Source organism: Theropithecus gelada, chromosome 20 (assembly GCF_003255815.1).
Source record: "Theropithecus gelada isolate Dixy chromosome 20, Tgel_1.0, whole genome shotgun sequence".
NCBI classification, from domain to species: Eukaryota; Metazoa; Chordata; class Mammalia; order Primates; family Cercopithecidae; genus Theropithecus; species Theropithecus gelada.
Genome location: NC_037688.1, coordinates 7058761 through 7081519, shown reverse-complemented (window position 1 = coordinate 7081519; position 22759 = coordinate 7058761). Strand labels below are relative to the sequence as shown.

At 43.4% G+C, this 22759-nt stretch overlaps 1 protein-coding gene across 1 annotated transcript; it reads right to left on the bottom strand.

Moving 5' to 3' along the window:
• Window positions 1-610: 610 nt before the first annotated feature.
• Window positions 611-21430, bottom strand: C20H16orf78 (chromosome 20 C16orf78 homolog). The gene is made up of 5 exons (XM_025371008.1): window positions 21149-21430; window positions 17361-17480; window positions 16605-16734; window positions 3365-3620; window positions 611-911 (listed from the first exon to the last, which is right to left on the bottom strand). The coding sequence occupies exons 1-5, from the start codon at window positions 21296-21298 to the stop codon at window positions 764-766; spliced, it is 804 nt and encodes a 267-aa protein (XP_025226793.1). The 5' UTR covers window positions 21299-21430; the 3' UTR covers window positions 611-763.
• Between the last annotated feature and the right edge of the window lie 1329 nt (window positions 21431-22759).

Genomic DNA, 22759 nt, shown 5'->3' with positions numbered 1-22759 from the left:
ATGGGAAGGCTGTGTCTCAAAAGATTTCTGCAGGATTGGCCACAATCATGCAAGAGAGCAGGGCAGGAGACTTGGGGAAGATACTGTTTTCATTTCAACCCTGCCGTTTCTCATCTATGTGACTCTGAGCAAGTTTCTTGCCCTCTGCGGCTTCTTTTCTTAAAATGAATAAGGTCCTGGACTTGCTGATATTGAGGCACCTACCAGTTCTGAAAGGTTTTGGGCCTCTTTTGGGGTCTGTGGTTGTAAGCACCCAAAGGTCTCCTTCTTTGCCTCCATATGTTGATAGCATTTCCCTTTCTCACTGCCCCTGATCAGTCCCCCACTCTGCACACAAGGAGGCCAGGTCCCCACAAAGCCAAGTCCTGCATATGGGCGTGGGGCATGTGTGTGTGTTCTCAACCAGCTCCTTTACACTTTGTCCTTTCTAATTTCCCTCTGAGGACCCTGGACCCCCCCCCAACTTTTTTTTTTTTTTTTTTTTAATTCCTAAGCCTTCCTTCCTAAGAAGCCCTTTCTAAGGATTCTTCTTTTGGTCAGGAGAAAAACTACAGTTTCTCCTAAGCTGGTTCTGACTTGGATGTCAAGGACCAGTCTTACCGCAGCACAATGATCACACAACCGAGGCTTGTTTTCTGATTGCTTATTTTCTAAAGGGATGCACTAGGTTGGAAGGACCACTTGTAGTATGCCAGAGGATGGCATCTGGAGACAAAGGGTCCCATGACAGAAGGAGCCTGAAGGTGGCGGTGAGAGGAGCTATTTAGAGTGCCACACTGCGTATTCCGGTGAACACCTTTTTAGCGTCTATGTCCCCTTCGACCATGTGGGGGTGGATATCCACATTCATTCCTGCATCCTTGCACAGCTTGAGCAAGGTCCGAATGTTCTCCTTGGACAACCTCAGGTATCTGTTCAAGAGAAGGCAAAAGAGGTCAGTTGAAGGTGGAGTCACAGCAGCTTCTAACTTTATTGAAAAGAGCTTAGATTTAAGCAGCAGTAAGTGTGGGTGCTCTGCAAGGGGCTGGCTCTCCCAGTCATCCGTGGAGCTGATAGAGACTTTATAAGACAGTGGTACACCCCACAAAGGAGGTGGGAGTTTGCATTGGTGTAACTCTTTTGGCAGTCAGTTGCCTCCAAAGAAAAAAACATTCATTATCTTTGACTCAGTAACCCCACTCAGGTTCTCGATGTATCCTAAGAAGAGAAGTCAATGGAAAGAAAAGTTATATAAATAAAAGATGTTCATTTTGGGATTGTCAACAACAGGAAAATGAGTAAATCCACTAACAGAGAAATAGTCAATCTGATAATGGACTACCTCATGTCAAGGAGCTTAATTAAAAAGCCATAGTTAGAATGGCATTAAGAAGAAGATGATGCCACATGGCTGTGACAGTACCAAGTGGTGAGAAAAGGCAGAATGTGAATTGTTACGTGATTTGTCACTGTCATGCGCACATACACTGAGAGAGGCCACGGGCTGAGAAAGATACAGACAGTGGAAATAACTGCTGAGCAAAGTTGCAGGCATAGCGGAGAGCATTTGTTTTTTAATAATATCCACACAATTTAAAAATCAGACCATTGATCTAGAATATTAGCTAGAGCCCCAAAATTCTGATTGATACTGAAGAATGGGATCAATCCCATTTATACTGTGTGATCCAGAGAGCTTCTTATTCTACCAGCAACCCTGACCTTGGTCCCAGCTTTAGTATAGAGTGTAGGCCCCTACTCAGGCTGCCTGCTGGTTGCTTACTTTGCCACAGACTATGAGAGAGGCACTGTGCGTTAATATAATGTGATTTTCTGCCTGTTAGGAATGGCCACTGTTCTTTAAGGTCTTCCCAGAGCCTACCTGTTCTTATGGCCAGCTCAGACTCCCTCACCAGTCCCCACACTTGGACTACCTTTTCCCTGATCAGCCTCTGAGGGTCTCATGCATAAGTATATGGGGACACTCATTAAGATCTCATCCTGGCCAAGCGCTGTGGCTCACACCTGTAATCTAGCACTTTGGGAGGCCAAGGCAGGCAAACCACTTGAGAACAGGAGTTCACGACCAGCCTGGGAAACATGGCAAAACTCCATCTCTACTAAAAATACAAAAATTAGCTGGGTTTGTTGGTGCACGCTTATAATCCCAGCTACTCAGGAGGCTGAGGCATGAGAGTTGCTTGAACCTGGGAGCTGGAGGTTGCAGTGAGCCGAGATCGCATCACTGCACTCTAGCCTGGGCGACAGAGAGAGACTGTCTCAATAATAATAACAATAATAATAAATCTCACTCTGAACCACTCCATTCTTTTCTTGGTTGTTTCTCGAATGGTTTCGTATGCTATCTCTTCAAATATTCTTTCCGTCTCTTTGGAGGGCAGGAGTCCTGTCCAAATCTCTTTTCCCCCACCATGGAACCCAGGTAGACTGCCTGTTGCCCAGAGTCAATTAGAACCACATGGTCCATCTGAAAGCCATGGCCAAAGTCATCCAGTCATGGAACCAACCAGCAAGGGCAGTCTGCTGAGGTCTCTGCCTGTTCATCTTGAAGCCAGTTAACCTTCTGCCAGTCAGTGAGCAGAGCAGGACTTTGTGATGGGGTTATTAGATCACCAGACATTTGAGGCCATCTTAAACCTACAGATGAGTTTACTGATGTCAACCTTACAAGGATGATAACAACTACATTACTCTGTTGTCTTGTTTCCTTCTTTGCTAAAGTTTCCAAACTTTGTCAGTTACAACTTTACAGTAAAGGAAAACACTGGGCTAGGAAGAAGGATGCTTGTTTTTGGAGGGGGTGGGGGAATCTGGGCTCCACTGCTAAAACCCAGAAAGCCCTGATAAACAGGACAGAGAACAAGTGAGAAGGGAGACTCTTTGGGAAGAGCAGTAAATAGCAAATGGTTTCACACTTTGTTCATGATCCCTTAGACAGTCTAAAAGCCCAAACATGCAGCAGGTAGGTCACTGGGGATGGTGGCTACCATCACCAGCAACTCAACCCCACAGTGCAAAGGATCGTAGGGAAATCTTCCTGTTAAGACAAAGCCACATTCTTTCCTTTTTGAGTAATATTGAAACAAATGGAAATATGGGGAGGGTTGTTGAAAGGTGTGGCATCAAAATGGCAGCACCTAAATGACATGCCCATTCAGGTGATGGTCTACCAGCAGGTGAGCTGCTGAAGACCCATTGGCTTGAACCCCGGAGCAGTCCTTTGGGACCGAAGGGCAGAGCTCAGCCACGCTAAGCCCCTACTCCTAGATCTTCAGGTTAAGCCAAGGTGTTTGAGCCAGAGACAGGAGTAAGCAAAGCCTGTTCCGGGATCCCACCCCTCTGCCCAGGGGGTGGCAGCTCTCACCGGCAGCTCAGCACCTCCTCTGGCTTCAGCATCCTTATGGTTTCCATCTTAGGCTCGGTGCTTTTCTCCATGAGGCTCTTTAGCTTGCGTTCGTAAGCCGTGTCAGGCATCTTGTTGGACCAGTCTCTCATGAAGTTTGCCCTCCGGCTGCTAAAGGTACCGTCCTGTAACATGGGATCTAAGACAACGCTTTGTCGACTGAATGGGTTTGGCCGCTGAGTAGACTCTGGGTTGACTGCATCCTTGATATCTGTATCTGAAATTGGACAGATGTCATCAAAGAGTTAGATCATGGGAGACTTGAGAGGTGGGGTAGGCAAGAAGGGGATGAAGGCTGGAGGAATGCATGGACTTCAAACAATACCTGTTCTGAGATATGAGGTCTTTTCATGGCTTTCACAGGTTCTCTACACCCCTTCCCTACTTTCTTTTTTTGAGACTGAGTTTCCTCACTCTGTGGCCCAGGCTGGAACGCAGTAGCACAATCATACCTCACCTCAGCCTCTATCTCACAGGCTCAGTGATCCTCATGCTTCATCCTCCCATGTAGCTGGGCCTATAGGCACATGCCTCCACTCCTGATAAACTTTTATATTTTTGTAGAGATAGGGTTTTGCCATGTTGCCCAGGCTGGTCTTGAACTCCTGGGCTCAAATGGTCCACCTGCTTTAGCCTCCCAAAGTGTTGGGATTACTGGCGTGAGCTACCGTGCCTAACCCAGGTTCTCCTTCTTTGTTTGTTCAATCCTTTTTCCCCTCCCTCCTTTCTCCTTGCCTTGTTCCAACTCCCTTCCTTTCCCTCCTTCCCTCTTTCTGCTTCTTTCTGTCTGTTCTCTCCATCCTCCCCAGTAGGAGTTCCCCTAAGTGGAATGTGCATAGAGGAGGTAGCCTAGAGGATATCTTCTGATATCCCAGGGAAGGTATCAGAAGAGAAAAGCTTTGAGCTGGGTTTGCAAGGGCGAATAGTTGATCAGTTAGAAAAGGAAGGAAAGGATCACAGGCAGAGGAACAGAATGTGTGAAGGTGCAAATACACGAAATGAAATGGTGAGTGTCTGATGTGACCCAAATATGGGGTTTGTACCAAACAAAATGTTGTTGGACTTGCAGGGGTGCCCAACATTTTGGCTTCCCTGGGCCACATTAGAAGAAGAAGAATTTTCTTGGGCCACACCTAAAATACACTAACCCTAATGATAGCTGATGAGAAAAAAAAAAAATGCAAAAAAAACTCATGATGTTTTAAGAAAGTTTACAAATTTATGTTGAGCCACATTCAAATCCGTCCTGGGTCCCATGTGGCCAGTGTGAAGGTTGGACTAGAGCTTGGACACTTTAATATTTTTTTCTTGCTAAATTTCCTTCTAAGTGTTTTATGTATTTTTACTTACGAGGATGGAATATTTTGTACTCATTTCCATTTCTAACTGGTGTGACAAGTATATAGAGAAAAGTCTACCGTTTGTTTTTTTTTCTTGAGATGGAGTCTCGCTCTGTCACCCAGGCTGAAGTGCAGTGGTGTGATCTCAGCTCACTGCAAGCTCCACCTCCTGGGTTCACGCCATTCTCCTGCCTCAGCCTCTGAGCAGCTAGGACCACAGGTGCCCGCCACCATGCCTGGCTAATTTTTCTGTATTTTTAGTACAGATGGAGTTTCACCGTGTTAGCCAGGATTGTCTCGATCTCCTGACCTCGTGATCTGCCTGCCTCAACCTCCCAAAGTGCTGGGATTACAGGCGTGAGCCACCGTGCCTGGCCAAATATACTGTTTTTTAAAAACTATATTTGTCAGCTGGGCATGCTGGCTCATGTCTATAATTCCAGCACTTTGAGAGGCAGAGGCAGGTGGACCATTTGAGCCCAGGAGTTCAAGACTAACCTGGGCAGCATGGATTGAGGCCAAGAGTTCAAGACTAACCTGACAAGACTAACAAAGTGAGACCCCATCTCTACCAAAAAAAAAAAAAATTAAAAAAAAAATTAGGGGTGTGGTGGCACATGCCTGTCGTCCTAGCTACTTGTGAGGCTGACTTGGGAGGACTGCTTGAGCCCAGGAGGTCAAGGCTGCAGTGAGCTATGATCACACCACTGCACTTCAGCCTGGGTGACAGAGTGAGAGACCCTGTCTCAAACACAAACAAACAAACAAACAAAAAACTGTATTTGTCTAGTATACCAGCAACCACAGTAAATTTTATTACTTTTAAACTAGAATTTCATGAGTTTTGCAGATATACAATCATATTAGGGGGAAAAAATGAACATATCATTCCTCCAATATTTATCAAAATTACATATTCTTTTTAATATATATTACATTTGACAGACCCTCTAAAACATTGCCAATAATGATGATAGGGATTAAGGCTCATTTTGTTCCCGATTTTAAGTAATTTGGGCATTGCATCTTTTAGAATGATATTTACCCCTATTTGGGGTATATGTTTCATAATATTTTAGTGGTTTATCCCTGGTTAACATAGAGTTTTTACTGGTGATAATTGCTTGATTCTACTCATTGCATTTTTTTTTTGCCATCTACTGATATAATCACATTTTTTCCTTTAATATGTTGATGTAATAAATTGTGTTCTTAGATATCCTGATAATGAACCACTTCTTACCTGCTGTAATAAAGCTCACTTGTTCATGGTGGAATTCATTTCAGACATTGTACATGTGATGTATTTTCATACATCGAGTATATTTGCTAAAAATTTCTAGATTTTCGCATTTATATTATTGTGAGATTGGCCAACTTTTTTGGTATAAGTTTTAATATTAAAGTTCTGCATTAATTTAATAGCTTGTTAAATTAGTGCAGAAATGTCTATATTTTATACAGTCTGTAATAGTTGAAGTAACGTTAAAATTATTTGCTCTTTAAATGTTAAAACCTTGCATGAAACCATTTGTCTTAGTGCCATTTTTTAGTGGGAAAATGTTAATTATTTTTCAAGCTTCACTGCAGAAATTGCCCTACTCAATTTTTCTGCTCTTTATTGTATCAATTTTGATAATATATAGTACAATAGAAAATCATTCATTTCCTTTAGGTTTTAAAATGTATTGTATATTGTATAGAGGTACAGTATTCTATTACAGTTCTTTTATTTACATCCTTTCTCATATACAATCTTGTGTATTTTTACTCTTCCTTTTAACAAGGCTTATGATTACTTCATAGCAATTGCTTTCATGTCACTTGCTTTTTCAAAAAGCCAAAAAGCTAGCTTTATACTTAGGCTTTTAACAACTTTTGATCTTGATATTATTCATTAACCCCAGCCAGTATTTAATATATTAATTTTCTCTTTTTCATAATTCTTCTACTTACTAAATTAATAAAAGTGTTGGCAATTTCTTTTATTATGTGTTTTATAAAGAATTATTACTTTTAGTTTTTACTGTACATTTTCTTCTGAGCATATATTTTGCCTTTGTCTCATAGGTTTTGGTATGAAACAGGCTTATTTCATTAGTTATTTTCTTTGACACAAGGGTAATTTGGATGTATGTTTTTTAATTTCCGATTTTTATAGTTGAGGGTTATTTCTAATTGTTGGTTTGGGATGATGTAGGTAGCCCTAAAATCTTTACTTTTGTGAATGTTAGTATTTTCTCCGTGATGAAGCACACAGGAGATTTTTGTAAATATTGTTTGGATATAAAAAAATACATGTTCTCTATTCAGATGTAAAGCTATAGTTTGTTAACTGCATAGTTACATTCTTCTATGTATTTTCTGTTATTGTCTGTATGATCTTCTATTTGTTTCTGAAGGAGATGTATTAAAATTTACCCCCATAGTGGGGAGAATGGGAGGGAGATATGGGTTAAAAGGCTACCTATCCAGTTACTATGCTGTGTTAGTCTGTTCTCATGCTGCTAATAAAAATGTACCTGAGACTGGGTAATTTATAAAGGAAAGAGGTTTCATTGACTCACAGTTCCACACGGCTGGGGAGGCCTCACAATCATGGCAGAAGAGCAAGGGAGGTCTTACATGGCAGCAGGCAGGAAGAACTTGTGCAGGGGAACTTCCATTTATAAAACCATTAGATCTCATAAGACTTATTCACTATCACGAGAACAGCATGGGAAAGACCCACCCCCATGATTCAATTACCTCCCACCAGTTTCTCCCACAACACTTGGGAACTGTGGGAACCACAATTCAAGATGAGGTTTGGGTGGGGACACAGCCAAACCACATCGCATGCTCACTACTTGGGTGATAGGATCATTTATACACCAGGCGTCAGCGACACAGAATTTACCCATGTAATAAACCCACACATGTACTCTTAGAACCTAAAAGTCAAAAAAGAAAAATAAAATAAAATGGACCACCATAACTGTATCTTTAACAGGTTCTCCCTGCATTTCTAAATATCTTGCTTTATTTATTTAGCTTCTACATTTTTTGATGCATGTAGGTTTATGGTTATTACTTATTCTAACATTTAAAAAGGTCTCTCTTTTATTCTATGTGTTTCTTTTAGCCTCAATTCTAACTCATCTACTTGCACTTCCTTGTTGTTTCTTTGCTTTTCCTTTTGTCATCAACCTTTCTATCTCACCTGGTTTTAAATGTTTATCTAGATATTGATTTTAAATTACTTGCCAATATGTTGTTTCTAGTCTCTCCTAGAGAATTTTCTGCAGATGAAAGACTGTATGGTTTATAAAAATCCCTAAATATTTCTGAATCTACAAATATAATTCATTCATTTGATAGTGACTTATGTGAATTGGGGCCAGTATTATGGGGGTTTTCATTCTTAGCAATGCATGTGTGCTATTCCACTTCCAGGTTGATGGCAGGTTGATTTTTTTCCCCCTTGTAAGTAAATTATTCTGTCTGTAAGCTTGTAAGATTTCATCAACAAAGTTTGGGAATTTTATCAGGATATTCCTAGTCGAAATGCATCTAGACCTCCTACAATTACATAAATGTGGAGACAGTGGCCTGAGGAGTGGGTGTGACCTGCCCAAGGTGTCCCAATGAGTTAGTGGCTGAATTAGGACTCTTTATGGGACATGGTGCTCTGGCATTGTAGCTGGTCCTTGACAGGGTGATAAGGTCAGGTGGCCTCAGCAGTCCGTTTGTACGTGCAGGAAATTGGTGCTATGCTATGGGAGGATCATGAGCTGCACATTCTCCTTGACACAAATAAGGAAATTCCTTGGAGAAAGGGCAATTGCCTTTCCTGAAACATCTGATCCTCTTCCGTGCAAGGTGGGTCTCATGAAGGAAAGAGCAGTAGCAATATAAAAAGTAATGACAATTACACAGATTAGCTGACATGTGTTGAGTGACTCACATACTAGGCAGTGTTCAAGGGCTTTCTGGCAGTGGGGGCACATTAGTCTCACAACCACGTCATGTCCATTTGACAAAGGAGAACACTAGGATCAGAGGGATTAGGTAATGTGCTCAAGATGCCACAGATTATCAGTGGTGAACTGAGGACCTGAGCCCACATTGTCAGAGCCTTTTTCTGGAAGCCTGTCCTGGCCACTTTGTTGGACAAAAGTGACCCACATTCCTCGGTTTGTGGCTGAAGAGATAGGTTATATTTCTAGTGAGCCATGTTCGGGACACCAGAAGCTCACTCTGTGCTCGTGGAGACAAAAGAGGGTATGGCCTTCTAGCCCTGTGCATTAGGGAATGTATCCTTGGCCTGGTGTCTACACAATATCCTGGACATAGGTGCCCAGGGAGGGAATTCCCTTTCCCAGTCTAGCTACTCAGACTTTACCAAGATTTACTTTGGCAAGGTATTACAGTTGTTTTCCCAGGATCTTTTCCTGGCTCATAGCCAGAGCAACCTTTCTAAAATTTAAATTCAACTTAGTAATTTCCTTCGTAAAACTTTTCAGTGACTTGTTACTGCATTTAATCAGGTTTATGTTGTGGAAAGGCCAATTTGAGACTTCTGCCTTCGGTCAAGATGGGGTAGCGGGGATTGGATTTATCCTTCCACCTTAAGCAATTAAAAAACTGGGCATGTCATATGAAATAGCAGTTTTTAGACATTGGACAACACGCGACACAGGGCAGTGATCCTTGAGTGAGGGGAAAGAAATGAGGGGAGCCTCATGATTGCCCCGGCCTTCAATTGGAAGATGCTTCCAGGTTGCAGCGTGGGGTAGCAGGGAAGCCTAGACAGAGCCTAGGAGTCCCCTTGAGTTGAGGAGAGAGACCAGATAGTTTAGGTAAACTGTAAGAGCTAGAACAACAGGAAAAAGCTGCGCCAAGAACTGCAGAGTTATGCAAAGATTCCTCTCAGCTGAGGACTAGCCGGAACAAGCCAGAAAAGAAAGTACTCCAGTGAAAGAATTGGTAGACAAGAATACGGCAACAGCTAGTATGGCATACTCCTGTTATGCCCTCCAAGGCAGGGTCACATTAAGAAGAGACACAAAAGATTTAAAATGACCCAAATTGAAATTCTAGAGATGAAAATGACAATGTTTGAAATGAAAAATTCTATTGGATGGGATTAACAGCAGATTCGGTATAGAAGAAGAAAGGATTAATGGACTTGAAAGTATAGCACAAGAAACTGTACGAGATGAAACTCAAAGAGAAAAGACTGAAAGATGAAGAAAAACACAAGATGAATTTTGGGACTTTAAATATGTGTAATTTGGGTGCCTGAAAGAGAGGGGAGAGAATGGAGAAATGAAATAAATTTGTGAAGAAATAATGGCCAACAAATTGGTAAAATTTGATGAAAACTGTAAACCAAGAATTTCAACAAACCCCAAATACAAACACAAGAAACATTAAGCAAATGACACTAAGGCACATCATAAGCTCCTTTCTTAAAAGAAAATCTTAGAAGCCAGAGGAAAAAACATACTTTACAGAGGAACAAAAATTAAGAAGAGAGCCAGCTTCCCATTGCAAACAAGCCAGAGGACTGTAGACCAAACTTTAAAGTATTGGATGAAGAAAGGTTGACAATCTAAAATTCTACACTCAGCAAAAGTGTCTCTCAGAAACGAAAGTGAAATAAAGACCTTTCTGGATATACAAAAGCTATACGAATTTATTACCAACAAAAGCCACACCACAAGATACATTAAAGGAAAATCTTCAGGTAGAAGAAAAATTCTTCCAGACAGAAATCTGGATCCAATGAAGAGCACTGGAAATATTAAATGTGTGAGTAAACACAAAAGTCTCTTGAAAACATAATTGCTTAGGGCAAAAATCATAACACTTGTGGGATTTATAATATGGAAAAATATAATGTGTGGCAACAACAGCATGTAGAAGGGGAGAGGAGAAATGGAAGTATACTCTCATAAGGTTCTTATGCTTTACATAAAATGAAGATAGACTGTGCTAGTTTAAAGATATATGCTATATACATTAACATCATCACTAAAATGATTTTGTGTTTTTTTAATATGGAGTCTTGCCCTGTCTCCCAGGCTGGAGTGCAGTGGGGTGCAATCTTGGCTCACTGCAATTTCCGCTTCCCAGGTCTAAGCGATTCTCCTGCCTCAGCCTCCTGAGTAGCTGGGATTACAGATGTGCGTCACCACACTTGGCTCATTTTTGTTTTTTGTTTTTTGTTTTTTTTTGAGACAGAGTCTCACTCTGTTGCCCAGGCTGGAGCACAGTGTCACGACCTGGGCTCACTGCAACCTCTGCCTCCTGGGTTCCAGTGATTCTCCTGCCTCAGCCTTCTGTAGCTAGAACTACAGGCATGCGCCACCATGCCTGCCTAATTTTTGTATTTTTAGTAGAGACGGGGTTTTGCCATGTTGGCCAGGCTGGTCTCGAACTCCTAACCTCAGGTAATCCACCCACCTCCGTCTCCCAAAGTGCTAGGATTACAGGCGTGAGCCACCACACCCGGCTGCAACAAAGAGTTATAAATAGGAAGCTAATGAAGGAGATGAAATGGAATCATAAACATTATTTGGTCTAAAAGAGGGCAGGAAAAGAAGAAAGATAAAGCAAAGAATAGATGGAACAAGCTAGAAACACATGTGAAGATATGTGTTGTTTAATTTCCACATATTTTTAAATTTTCTAATTGTTCTCATTTTATTGACTTTTTGTTTTATACCTTTGTGGTAAGAAAAGATAGTTAATATAATTCTAGTCTTCTTGAGTTTGTTAAGATGTGTTTTGTGCAGTGCGATAAAATTAGAAAAAAAGACCAAGAAAATCACTCAAAACCATACAATTTCGCTGGGCACAAGGGGTATGCCTGTAATTCCAGCACTTTGGAAGGCCAAGTCGGGCAGATCACTTGAGCTCAGGAGTTTAAGACCAGCCTGGGTAACATGTCAAAACCTCATCTCTACAAAAAAATACAAAAATTAGCTGGTCATGGTGGTGTGCACCCGTAATCCCAGCTACTTGAGGGGCTGAAGTGGGAGGACTGCTTGAGCATGAGATGTCGAGGCTGTAGTGAGTCACGATCCTGCCACTTCACTCCAGCCTGGGTAACAAAGTGAGACCTTATCTTAGGAAGAAAAACCCCTTACGATTTCATGGAAATTAAATAGCCTGCTCCTGAATAACTTTTGGGTAAATAATGAAATTAAGGCAGAAATCAAGAAGTTATTTCAAACAAATGAAAATAAAAATACAATATACCAGAATCTCTGGGACACAGCTAAGGCAGTATTTAGAGGGAAATTTATATCACTGATCACTCACATCAAAAAGTTAGAGAAATCTCAATTTACCAACCTAACATCACATCTAAAAGAACTAGAGAACCAAGAGCAAACCAACCCCAAAACTAGCAGAAAACAAGAAATAACCAAAATCAGAGCTGAACTGAAGGAGATTGGGACACACACACCCAAAAAATACATTTATAAGATCAAGGAATCCAGGAGTTGTGGGGTTTTTTTCTTTTTAATTTTTTTCTTAATACAGACAGGATCTCACTGTGTTGCCCAGGCTGGGCTCAAGGCATCTGCCCCTCTCGGCCTCCCAAACTGCTGGGATTACAGGTGTGAGCCACCACAGCCGGCCTGGTTTTTTGAAAGAATTAATAAAACAGATAGACTGCTAGCTAGACTAATAAAGAAGAAAAGAGACAGGATCCGAATAAACATAATTAAAAACTACAAAGGAGATATTACCACTGACCCCACAGAAATACAAATAACCATCAGAGAATATTATGAAAACCTCTCTGTACACAAGCTAGAAAATCTAGAAGAAATGGATAAATTATTGGACACATACACCCTCTCGAGAATGAACTGAACCAGGAAGAAACTGAATCCCTGAACAGACTAATAATGAGCTCCAAAATTGAATCAGTAATTAACCTACCAACAACAACAAAAGAAGCTCAGGACCAGATAGATTCACAGCCAAATTCTACAAGATGTACAAAGAAGAGCTGGTACCATTCCTACTGAAACTATTTCAAAAAATTGAGGAGGAGGGACTCCTCCCTAACTCTTTCTATGAGGCCAGCATCATGCTGATACCAAAATATGGCAGGGACACAACAAAAAAAGAATGTCAGGCCAATTCCTTGAACATTAATGCAAAAAGCCTCAACAAAATACTGACAAACCAAATCTGCACAAGAAAAGAAACTATCAACAGAGTAAACAGACAACCTACAGAATAGAAGAAAAAAATTAAACTATGCATCTGACAAAGGTCTAATATCCAGCACCTATAAAGAACTTTAACAAACTTACAAGAAAGAAAAACAAACAAAAAAAAGTGGGCAAAGGACATGAAAAGACACTTTTCAAAAGAAGACATACATGCAGCCAACAAGCATATGAAAAAAAACCTCAACATCACTGATCATTAGAAAAACGCAAATCAAAACCACAATGAGATACCATCTCACACCAGTCAGAATGGCTATTATTAAAAAGTCAAAAAATAACAGATGATGGTGAGGTTGTGGAGAAAAGGGAATACTTATGTACTGCTGATGAGAGTGTAAACTGGTTCAACCATTGTGGAAAGAAGTTTGGTGATTCCTCAAAGAATTAAAAATAGAACTACCATTTGACCCAGCAATCCCATTACTAGGTATATACCCAAAGGAATATAAATCATTTTACCATAAAGACACATGCACACATACATTCACTGCAGCATTATTCACGAAAGAAAAGCATGGAATTAACTTAAATGTCCATATATGGTAGGCTGAATAAAGAAAATATGGTACATATACAGCACAGAATACTATGCAGCCATAAAAAGAACAAGACCATATTTTCTGGAAGAACAGGGATGGAGCAGGAGGCCATTATCCTTAGCAAACTGATGCAGAAACAGAAAACCAAAGACTGCATGTTCTCACTAATAAGTGGGAGCCAAATGATGAGAACATGTGGCCACACAGAGGGGAACAAAGGAAACTGGGGCCTACCTGAGGGTGGAGGGTGGGAGGAGGAAGAGGATCAAGAAAAATAACTGGTGGGTACATCACCTGGACGATGAATAATCTCTACAACAAACCCCCATGACACAATTTACCTATGTAACAAATCTGCACATGTACTGCTGCACTTAAAAAAAATGACTTGTGGTCCAACATATGATCACTTCTGGAGAATATTCTACTTACATTTGAGAAGAATGTGTATTATGACGGGATGTGTAAACATATGTTAGGCCCATTTGGTCTACAGTTTTGTTCAAATCTGCTGTTTTCCTTATTAATTTTCTGCCTGCATGACCTACCCATTGTTGAGAGTGAAGTGTTAAAGTCCCCTACTTTTATTGTGTTGCTGTTTATTTCTCCTTTCAGTTCTGTTAATTTTTTAAACCTATTTAGGTACTCTGATGTTGAGTGAATAAATATTTCAATTGTTATGTCTCCTTGATAAATCAATCCTCTGTTATATGACAATCTTCTTTTTTTCTTGTGACAGTTTCTGACTTAAAATCTGATATTAGTATAGCCACTGATGCTCTCCTTAGGTTACCATTTGCGTGGAATATCTTTTCAGGTGTTCACTCTCAGACTCACACTAGTGCATGATTGGCATCTGAGAGTGAGTGCTTCCTTAAATTTGGTGGCCTCAACTCCCGGCTCACCTCGCCTTACCCAGTCTTGGAGTTGAGAAAAACATCAGGGGGCTACTTCCTGCAAAGACATGTAGCTAGGGAAAAATCTCCTGGTGGCAGGGTCTGATAAAGGACTTTGAAGAACAAGGGAGTCTAATCATCAACCTCTCATTTGTTTGCTGTATGATTCGTGATGTAATTCTTTCCCTCTGTTGGCCCCAAGCCTTCAACAGAATGTATTTACACACAATGACTTCCATGTAAGAGGTTTTAGGAGAAATCAAAGAGACAAAATAGCAGCCACTGGAAGCAATATTTACAGAAGCTCCAGGGCCCAGCAGGACCGGGATTTTGGAGCCAGACATTACACCGGTAGTCACAGAAAGTTTGGGGAAGGTATGGGGCTTCCCATAAGGCATAAGGCAATCTAGTTTATTTTTTAAATAAACTTCAAATATTTTAGAATAATTGTGGTGTATTAGTCAAGGTTCCATCGAGGGTCAGAACTAATAGGATAGATGTATATACGAAGAGGAGTTTATTAAGGAGTATTAACTCACACGATCACAAGGTGAAGTCCCACAATAGGCAGTCTGCCAGCTGAGGAGCAAGGAAGCCAGTCCGCGTCCCAAAACCTCAAAAGTAGGGAAGCCAACAGTGCAGCCTTCAGTCTGTGTCCAAAGGCCTGAGAGCCCCTGGCAAACCACTGGTATAGATTCAAGTGTCCAAAAGCTGAGGAACTCGGAGTCTGATGTTCAAGGGCAGGAAGCATCCAGTACAGGAGAAAGATGAAGGCCAGATGACTCAGCAAGTCTGATCCTTCCAACTTCTGCCTGCTTTATTCTAGCTGTGCGGGCAACTGATTAGATGGTGCCCACTCAGGTTGAGGGTGAGTTGGCCTCTCCCAGTCCACTGACTCAAGTGTTCATCTGCTCTGGCAACACCCTCACAGACACACCCAGGAACAATACTTTGCATTCTTCAATCCAATCAAGTTGACACTCAATATTAACCCTCACATATGGATTTACAGAAATGTTGCAAAGAAAATAAAGAGGATTCCTGTATATCCTTCATCCATTTTCCCTTAATGGTAACATCTTATGTCCATGACATGTTTGTCAAGACTAAGAAATGAAGATTTTTTTGTATATTATAGAACTTCTTCAGATTTCACCAGTAATGCCCCTAAAGTGCTATTCTAGGATTTAATCTGGGATCCTAAACTGCACTGAAAGCCGACTGCATTTAAATCTTAAAGGGAAGTGACTGCAATTTGGTCACAATGGCTTTGGTATATTAAATGAAAAGGGGAAAAAAAGATTTTGTTGTTTTTGTTGGGCACAATGGGGGCAATTTTATGTATGAGAATTGACAGCCTCTGCTTGAAGGCTCCTGCGCACTTTTCTCCTGGGCTAGTTGGAATCCCTTCCAGATTTCTCTTTTACCCTACACCTCTGTCCCAAAGGGCCTGACATAACAAATGCATCTGTTTTTCCAACACCACAATAAAGACCACCTGAAACTTTAGCAAAATTTTTACTTAGAAAAAAACCACTAATATTCATTCAGCTCCTCCTCTTGGTCAGGCTAGTTACTTTTCATGCCTCATCTTGCTTAAACCTCACAACCATACTATGAGGCAGGTATTATTATCATCCCATTTTACAGATGAAAAACCAGACTCCGGAGGTGGAATAAGTTGTCCAGGATTATACAACTCTGAGTTCCTTATAAAGTGGTAGAGCCAGGGTCAGGACCCCGGCAGTCTTTGAAATTGGGGATCTGGCACAGCCTAAGCTCATCCCTTCCTAGAGGTGAGCAACTCCTGGCAAGTTTCAGGCCAGCAGGAGTGGTACCTTCTGTAGTTGATATTGTCACAGTATCTGAATTAATTAGATGATTTGTAACTCATGAAGTTGATGTCACCAAAATGGCTTCAGGAACCTGGACACATGAGGTTGGTTTCCTGAGAAGGGAACACTTGGGAGGGCCAGGGCCTTGACAGACATTTACCTCCTGTTCACGTCACATCCCGCTTGCCAAGAGCGACCCCAGGAGCGGTCCCTCCCAAGCCTCCATGCGGGCTTCTGACTCCTGTGTGCACAATGGTTGGATTGTGGTGGACGCTACTGCTCTAAGGATGGCGTGAGAGGAAGAGATTATGGAGGAGGATTCTGGTGGCTGGGCCAAGGTTTTTCCCTTACCAGATTTCTTGGGGCCATCCTTGATGTAGCTGCCAGGGACCATGCTGAGGCGTTTTCCCTTTTGCTCCACTCCATAGAGTCTTCGGTAGGAGACCGCATCCTTATCCTTCCTGAACCTCTTTCCTAAGGCCTTGGAGGGAACAGGTGAGAAGTCACACCCCAGTTACAGGACCTGGCTCACCCTCCCCACCTCCATCCCAAGCAAACAAACAATGATTTCAAAGGTTTGCTGAAAGGCAGGCAAAGGCAACCAAGGAGGGAGCTTCCCCGGGCCCTGGCAGAGGTCGGAGGGGCAAGGTCTGCCCATGGGCGCTTGCTCACCAACGCCTCCCTCTTCTTCCCACCATATATCAGAGGGGTCCCTGGGGGCCTTGGAAACACAGGCCCTTGGAGGCCATTAGGTCTGGGTGGGTCTGCCCTGTTAGCCGCCTAGCCAGAAAGCTCCTGTCCCTCACTGAGCCACTGTGTTCTCATCTTCCAAGTGGTCTTCCTGAATGGTTTCGGGGGACAAATATGGGCGAGGGAGGATGTGACACTAGTGACAAATGAAACTACAGGGAGGCAGCAATTGAGTAGCACAGCTGGACAGGGTAGGGAAGGGTGGAGATTTTATATGAGTGTTAATGTGGGGCCAGAGTGAATTTCAGAGCCTTAAAATTTAGAAAGCAGGCAGACATTATACAGGAGAGAAGCAGGGACCCCCTCCTTCAATTGAAGACCCAGTGTGGGTGAGGGGAGGATGGGGGGCCGCATTACCAGCTGGAAAGTCTCCGTGGCCTTGTGGTTCCCTCCCCGTGCCATCATGAGGCCTTTGCCTTTCTTCTCTTCCTTCTTCTCATTTCCTTTAAGGACTATCACCACTTTGGGCTTTTGCTTCTGAAAAGCCAAGGGAAGAGAGCCCTGCAGCCATCCCTGTGTTGACAGCGTCCCCTCCCTTTCCCCGAGGAGAAGGCTCCCAGGTGAGGGGCTGCCCCACCCCTCCACAGGCTTCAGTGCACACACTCTAGGTCCCGTTGTCACTGTCCCTCTGCTTCCGGATGCACCCTGGTATACATGTCGCCGCCCACAGAGCGACGTTGTAAGCTTCAGGCCTGGTCCTGTTCCTCTCAACCTCAGAATCCATCAGGGGCTCCCCATCACCGCCCCCACATAAGGGCCTCACTCCCTAGCCTGGTGGGAAGCCCCTCCAGCCTCCATGTGGCCTTACCAGCTGTGACTTTCCTGCCCCTGCCTCCAGTCTGGAGCCACAGGAAGGCTGCCCTGACTTTGAGCAGGTGCTGCTGATCCAGACCTCTGGGCCTTTGCTCAGCCCGGCCTCTCCCTTGGTCCCGGAGCACCCCAGGCACCCACCCCATTCAGTCTTCCTGGAGGGGTGGTCATCACTGACCTTGTCTTTTTCTTTCCCCAGGTATTCCTTACCACCCGCCCAAGAGCTGAGCACACCCTGCTGTGAATGGAGTTCCTTGTGCATGGCACATTCCTGGCCCTCCTGCTCTTACAGGGGATGCAGGGAGGGCAGGGTCATTAGGGATCTCCAGGGTCCCACAGTCTAGGAGCCCAGCAGAAGCACATAAAGGGCGGGCCACCCAGGAAGCATCCCGCCTAGTCTATAAGGAGTAGGGGTGGGTGCCAGAGTATCATGGGAAAAACTAAATAGACTGGGTCTCCTCTGGGAATGTGCTGCTTATGGTTACGGGGAGACAGTGGCCTGGACTGCAGTCTCCAGGTCAGACTGCCTGGATTCCTGCTCTATCCACGGCTGAGAGCTGAGTGACCTTGGCAAGTTTCTGCTTTCTCTGTGGCTTAGTTTCCTTGTCTGAAAGGTGGGGATAATAGGAGGACCTACTTCATAAGGTTACTGAGAGCAATAACTGAATTATGACATGCATGTGCAATGCCCTCCATGAATTATCGGGGGTGGGTTACTATGCGGGGTGGGTGGAAGGGAAGTTTCGATAAGCCGTTTGGGAGTGTGGAAGGAAGCTGTCCAAGGCTCTGCTTCATGTTGCAAGTTGCCTTCTAAGGAAGGTAATGCTGGTTAGCTTTGGGGTTTTGTTTGGCTTAGTGGAGAAACAGTGCAACTCAGAACCAAGGCTGCATTTTCAGGCTATGAGGAGCTAGGATGACCCATCTCCTCCAGGGCAGCCCTTTCCACAGTCCCCAGCTCAATCCTCAGCCTCCCCCGAAAAGTTATCTGAGTAGCTCCCCACACAGCCCCCATTTTGGGGAAGCCTGAGTGGAATCGACATGGCAATGCCTTAGACTTAAGGAAAGTGCAACATTCACGGATTCAGCATCCTCCATGGCTGAGACTTCAGACCTCAGGGGTCTTCACTGATGCCAAATGGCTCACAAGGGGAAATACCATGAGCAGTCTGTTGTGGGGAGATCTGGATGGCCAGGCCAGACCCCAGGAGAGGAGGCCACAGAGGGCCCTGAGTGGTGAAGATAGACCCCAACCTTCTCACTAGAGGGTCCCCCGCTGTCACCTGCTGCTATCAGAGACCTGCCAGGACACGTCATCTTCCTCTTAGAAGCTTCTTTAAAAACCCAGATGCTTCTGGGAAAGGTAATGATGCTTGATGACTTAATTATATTTCCCATGTAAACTTTCTCCCTCTCTAGGTCCAAAGTTATTTACAATAAAAGCCACATTTAAGGTAAAGCTGTTAAAATGTGATTATTAGAATCTTATCCTGGTAAAAGGAGATAGACCTGAACATATTAACCATGGAAGTGAATGTAATTCCTGTGATCGATACTAAATTGAGTTTGGAGAGACCCAGAAGTCAAGCTTCCCCTTCGCCCCCAAATCAAGGCAGTGGGTAGGCTATCTGTAAATCATTAGCACCTTAGAGTAAAATATGTTTGTCAGATGAGTCTGATGGAATTGGCACTCGAGATCTTTCTGACTATAAAAGGTAAGTGGTATAGTTTGGATCTGTGTCTCTCCCCAAATCTCACGTCAAGTTGTAATCTCCAGTGTTGGAGGTGGGGGCCTGGTGGGAAGTGATTAAATCATGGGGGCAGTTTCTCATGGTTTAACATGATTCCCCTTGGTAGTGTTATGAAGGAGAGAGTTCTCGTGAGATCCAGTCATTTAAAAGTGTGTGTGGCACCTCATCCTCCCACTTCTTGCTCTGGCCATGTGAAGTGCCTGCCCCTCTTTTGCCTTCTGCCATGATTGTAAGCTTCCTGAGGCCTCCCCAGAAGCGGAATCCCCTATGCTTCTTGTACAGCCATGAGACAATTAAACCTTTTTTTTTTTTTTAAATAAATTACCCAGTCTCAGGTATTTCTTTGTAGCAGTGTGAGAATGGACTATAGTAAGTAAGTACATGAACAGAATGGAAGCTTTCCCCAAAGGCAGGTGCTGACCTGGATAAAGCAGAGGAAGCGGAGGCAGTTATGGGGAGTTGGCCCAGCAAAGCCCATGCATTTGGGAATTGGATAAATCTCAGTTTGAGCCCTGGCTCTGCCCTTTATTACTTCTGTGAGAGCAATAAAAATACTTATTTTCACTTTCCTTATCCTTCAACTGGGGGTAAAAATAGCGCCTCCCTGGTGGCCTGACTGGGAGCAGTTGACCACATAACCCAGGTACAAATCTAAGCACAGGGCCTTCACCACAGTAAACATTAAAAGTTAGTGATGTGATGAGCATTGTCATTAGTAATGGCATTTTTTACTCATTTTGCTCTAGGGTCGGGAGATTCAAGACCAGGTGGCATCTTCTGCAGAGGACACCACTTTCCAAAGACATGGCTTGGTTCTTCATAGATGATGGGTCTTGGGGGAGCTCTGGGAAAAACTGAGGCAAACTTGGTTGCTATACTTCTTGGAGAAAGAGGGAAGGGCAGGTTAGAACTAGCTCGATGTAGGGTAGAAAAGAGGAGGTATGTTAGCTGGAGTCGCAGTTGCAGTAATGGCAGTGAGGAATGAATGTTCTTTGATTCTGAAGGCATCACAAGGAGGGAAGAGCTGAGGGCAGTAGGAAGATCCCATCCTGCAATACGGAGACCCAGAAGCCACTGCCCCTTGGCCCTTCTAGAATTCTGACCAATACTAACATTTCCCCAGCTTAACTAAACTTTAGACAGGTTTCTTCCTGATGATAGGTCTTTGGCCTCCTTTTCCTGAGAACCTTTCCTCTGGAAAACTTGCATTTGTAAATTTTTTCTCTGCCCCTTTGAGATGTAAATTTATCAGCCTCTTGCTAGTTTTACAATCCAGGAATGTTTTTCTCAAGGACCTGGGAGGACCCTTTGAAATATAATCATCAAGAAAGATTGTACCCTGTCTCTCAGTCTCTGTGAGAGGATGGGAGCCTAACATTGATAAGTGCAAATTAGCAACACAGACAGCCTAATCATATTAACTAATCCCCCCACTCCCTTAATGTCCTTGGGTACTTCTCACTAGCTTATCCCAGCACTTCAAAACCATCCCGCCTTTTGTTTCAGGAGAGTCAAGTCCAATCTCTCTCCCCTACTGCAACTATCTTGAGCAAAGTCTTCCTGCCATTTCTCTTGGATGGTACCCACCTCGGGAGCTTGTTTCTTCTTCCCCTGCCTCCGCTCCAGCCACTCCAGCACACGGGTGAGGTCAGACATGCGCCTCTCTTCGACAGTCTTCCACATGGATTTCCTCTTTGTGGGCATTAAATCCTTCAGGTACACTGGTTGCTCTGACATTGTGGAGTCTTGCTAGTGGCTTGGGTGGGAGGCGGCTGGCACTCTCTCACTCTCTTGATCCCTTTATCTGGACTCGATGGCCTGGTTATTCAGAAAGTAAGGTGTGGCCTCCAGATGTGAACATAAAGGGCAGAGTGAGCAAAGACACTGGGATATTGGCTTTAAAGGGTGGAAGGCCTGGGGAGTGATTGTGAGGTCATTGCCAGGCTTGGTAGCTGGCTCTGAGGTCAGAGTAGAGGTGAGACATTGGCCACCTCCCACTGTTCCCCATGTGGCCACTACCCCTCTTCAGGCGTTATGTCTCCTCTGGACTCTGCCACAGCCTCCTTGCAGCCTTTCCACCTCCATCTCCACGCAGATCTTACTAAAATAAAGGTCAGCCCATGCATCTTCCTTTCTCAGAAACCTTCAATGGCTCTTTGTTGCCTATCTAAAAAAAGTCTAAATTCTTTAGTTTGGCATCCTGTCTTTCTACAGTGTACTCTAATTAGAAGAAAGTTTTTTATAAGCCCAATTCGTCTATGTTCATTTATTCATCCAACATGTGGTTATCAGGCACTTACTAAGTATTGGGAATGGTGCTGGGGATATGATGCAGGAGAAAACATAGGCAGACTTCCTAAGACATATGGGCTAGTGGAAAAGCAGGGCAGATAATTACCCTATGAATCCATAATGACAAGTGAAGATGAGTGCTCTCAAAGAAAGGAATGTAGTTCTAAGAAAGGCCATAGCAATGGTACTAGACTTGGATAGGGTGGTGGGTAGGCCACTTTTGAGCTCTGAGCTAAAGGATAAATAGACTTCAACAGGGCTGCTATGGACTGGACATTTGTGTCCCTCTTGATGGCATTAAAACGTGGGGCCTTGGGAGGTAATTAGGTCATGAGGGCAGTTGTCTCATGATTGGAATTGGTGCCCTTTCAGAAGAGACTAGAGAGAGCTCCACCATGTGGAGATGTAGTGAGAAGGTGTCACCTATGAACCAGGAAATGGGTTCAGCAGACATAGAATCTGTCAGAGCCTTAATTTTGGATTTCCTAGGCTTCAAAACGGTGATAAATGAATGTTTGTTGTTTATAAGCTACCCACTTTGTGCTATTTTGTCATAGGCCCGAGTGGATTAAGACAAGGGCTTTGGACCAGAGACATACGCCTGTGCAAAGGCCCTGTGCAAAGGCTTTAGACCAGAGACATATGCCTGTGCAAAGTGGGAGGCATAGCACTAACAGCAGAAGGCAAGAGTGGCTAGAGTACCAGAGGGAAAGAGGCAATGGTACAGAGGTGGCCAAAGGCCAGGCCATCCAGGAACTTGGTGGCCACGGGTTCTGCTCAGACTGGGAAGGGAAAGGGAGCAAAAGGAAAACAATAAAGGAATTCAAAAAAAAGGGGGAGGGAGTGGCATGGTCAGGTTTCCCTTTTTTGCTCTAGTAAACTTCTACTGAAGTAAATTAAGTATAC

Coding starts and splice junctions, on each gene's coding strand:
- C20H16orf78 (XM_025371008.1), bottom strand. CDS start 21,298: ATGTCAGAGCAACCAGTGTACCTGAAGGATTTAATGCCCACAAAGAGG. Junction 17,481..21,148: donor AGAAGAAACAAGCTCCCGAG/GTGGGTACCATC, acceptor TTGGCTTTTCAG/AAGCAAAAGCCCAAAGTGGT. Junction 16,735..17,360: donor CCACGGAGACTTTCCAGCTG/GTAATGCGGCCC, acceptor GTTCCCTCCAAG/GCCTTAGGAAAGAGGTTCAG.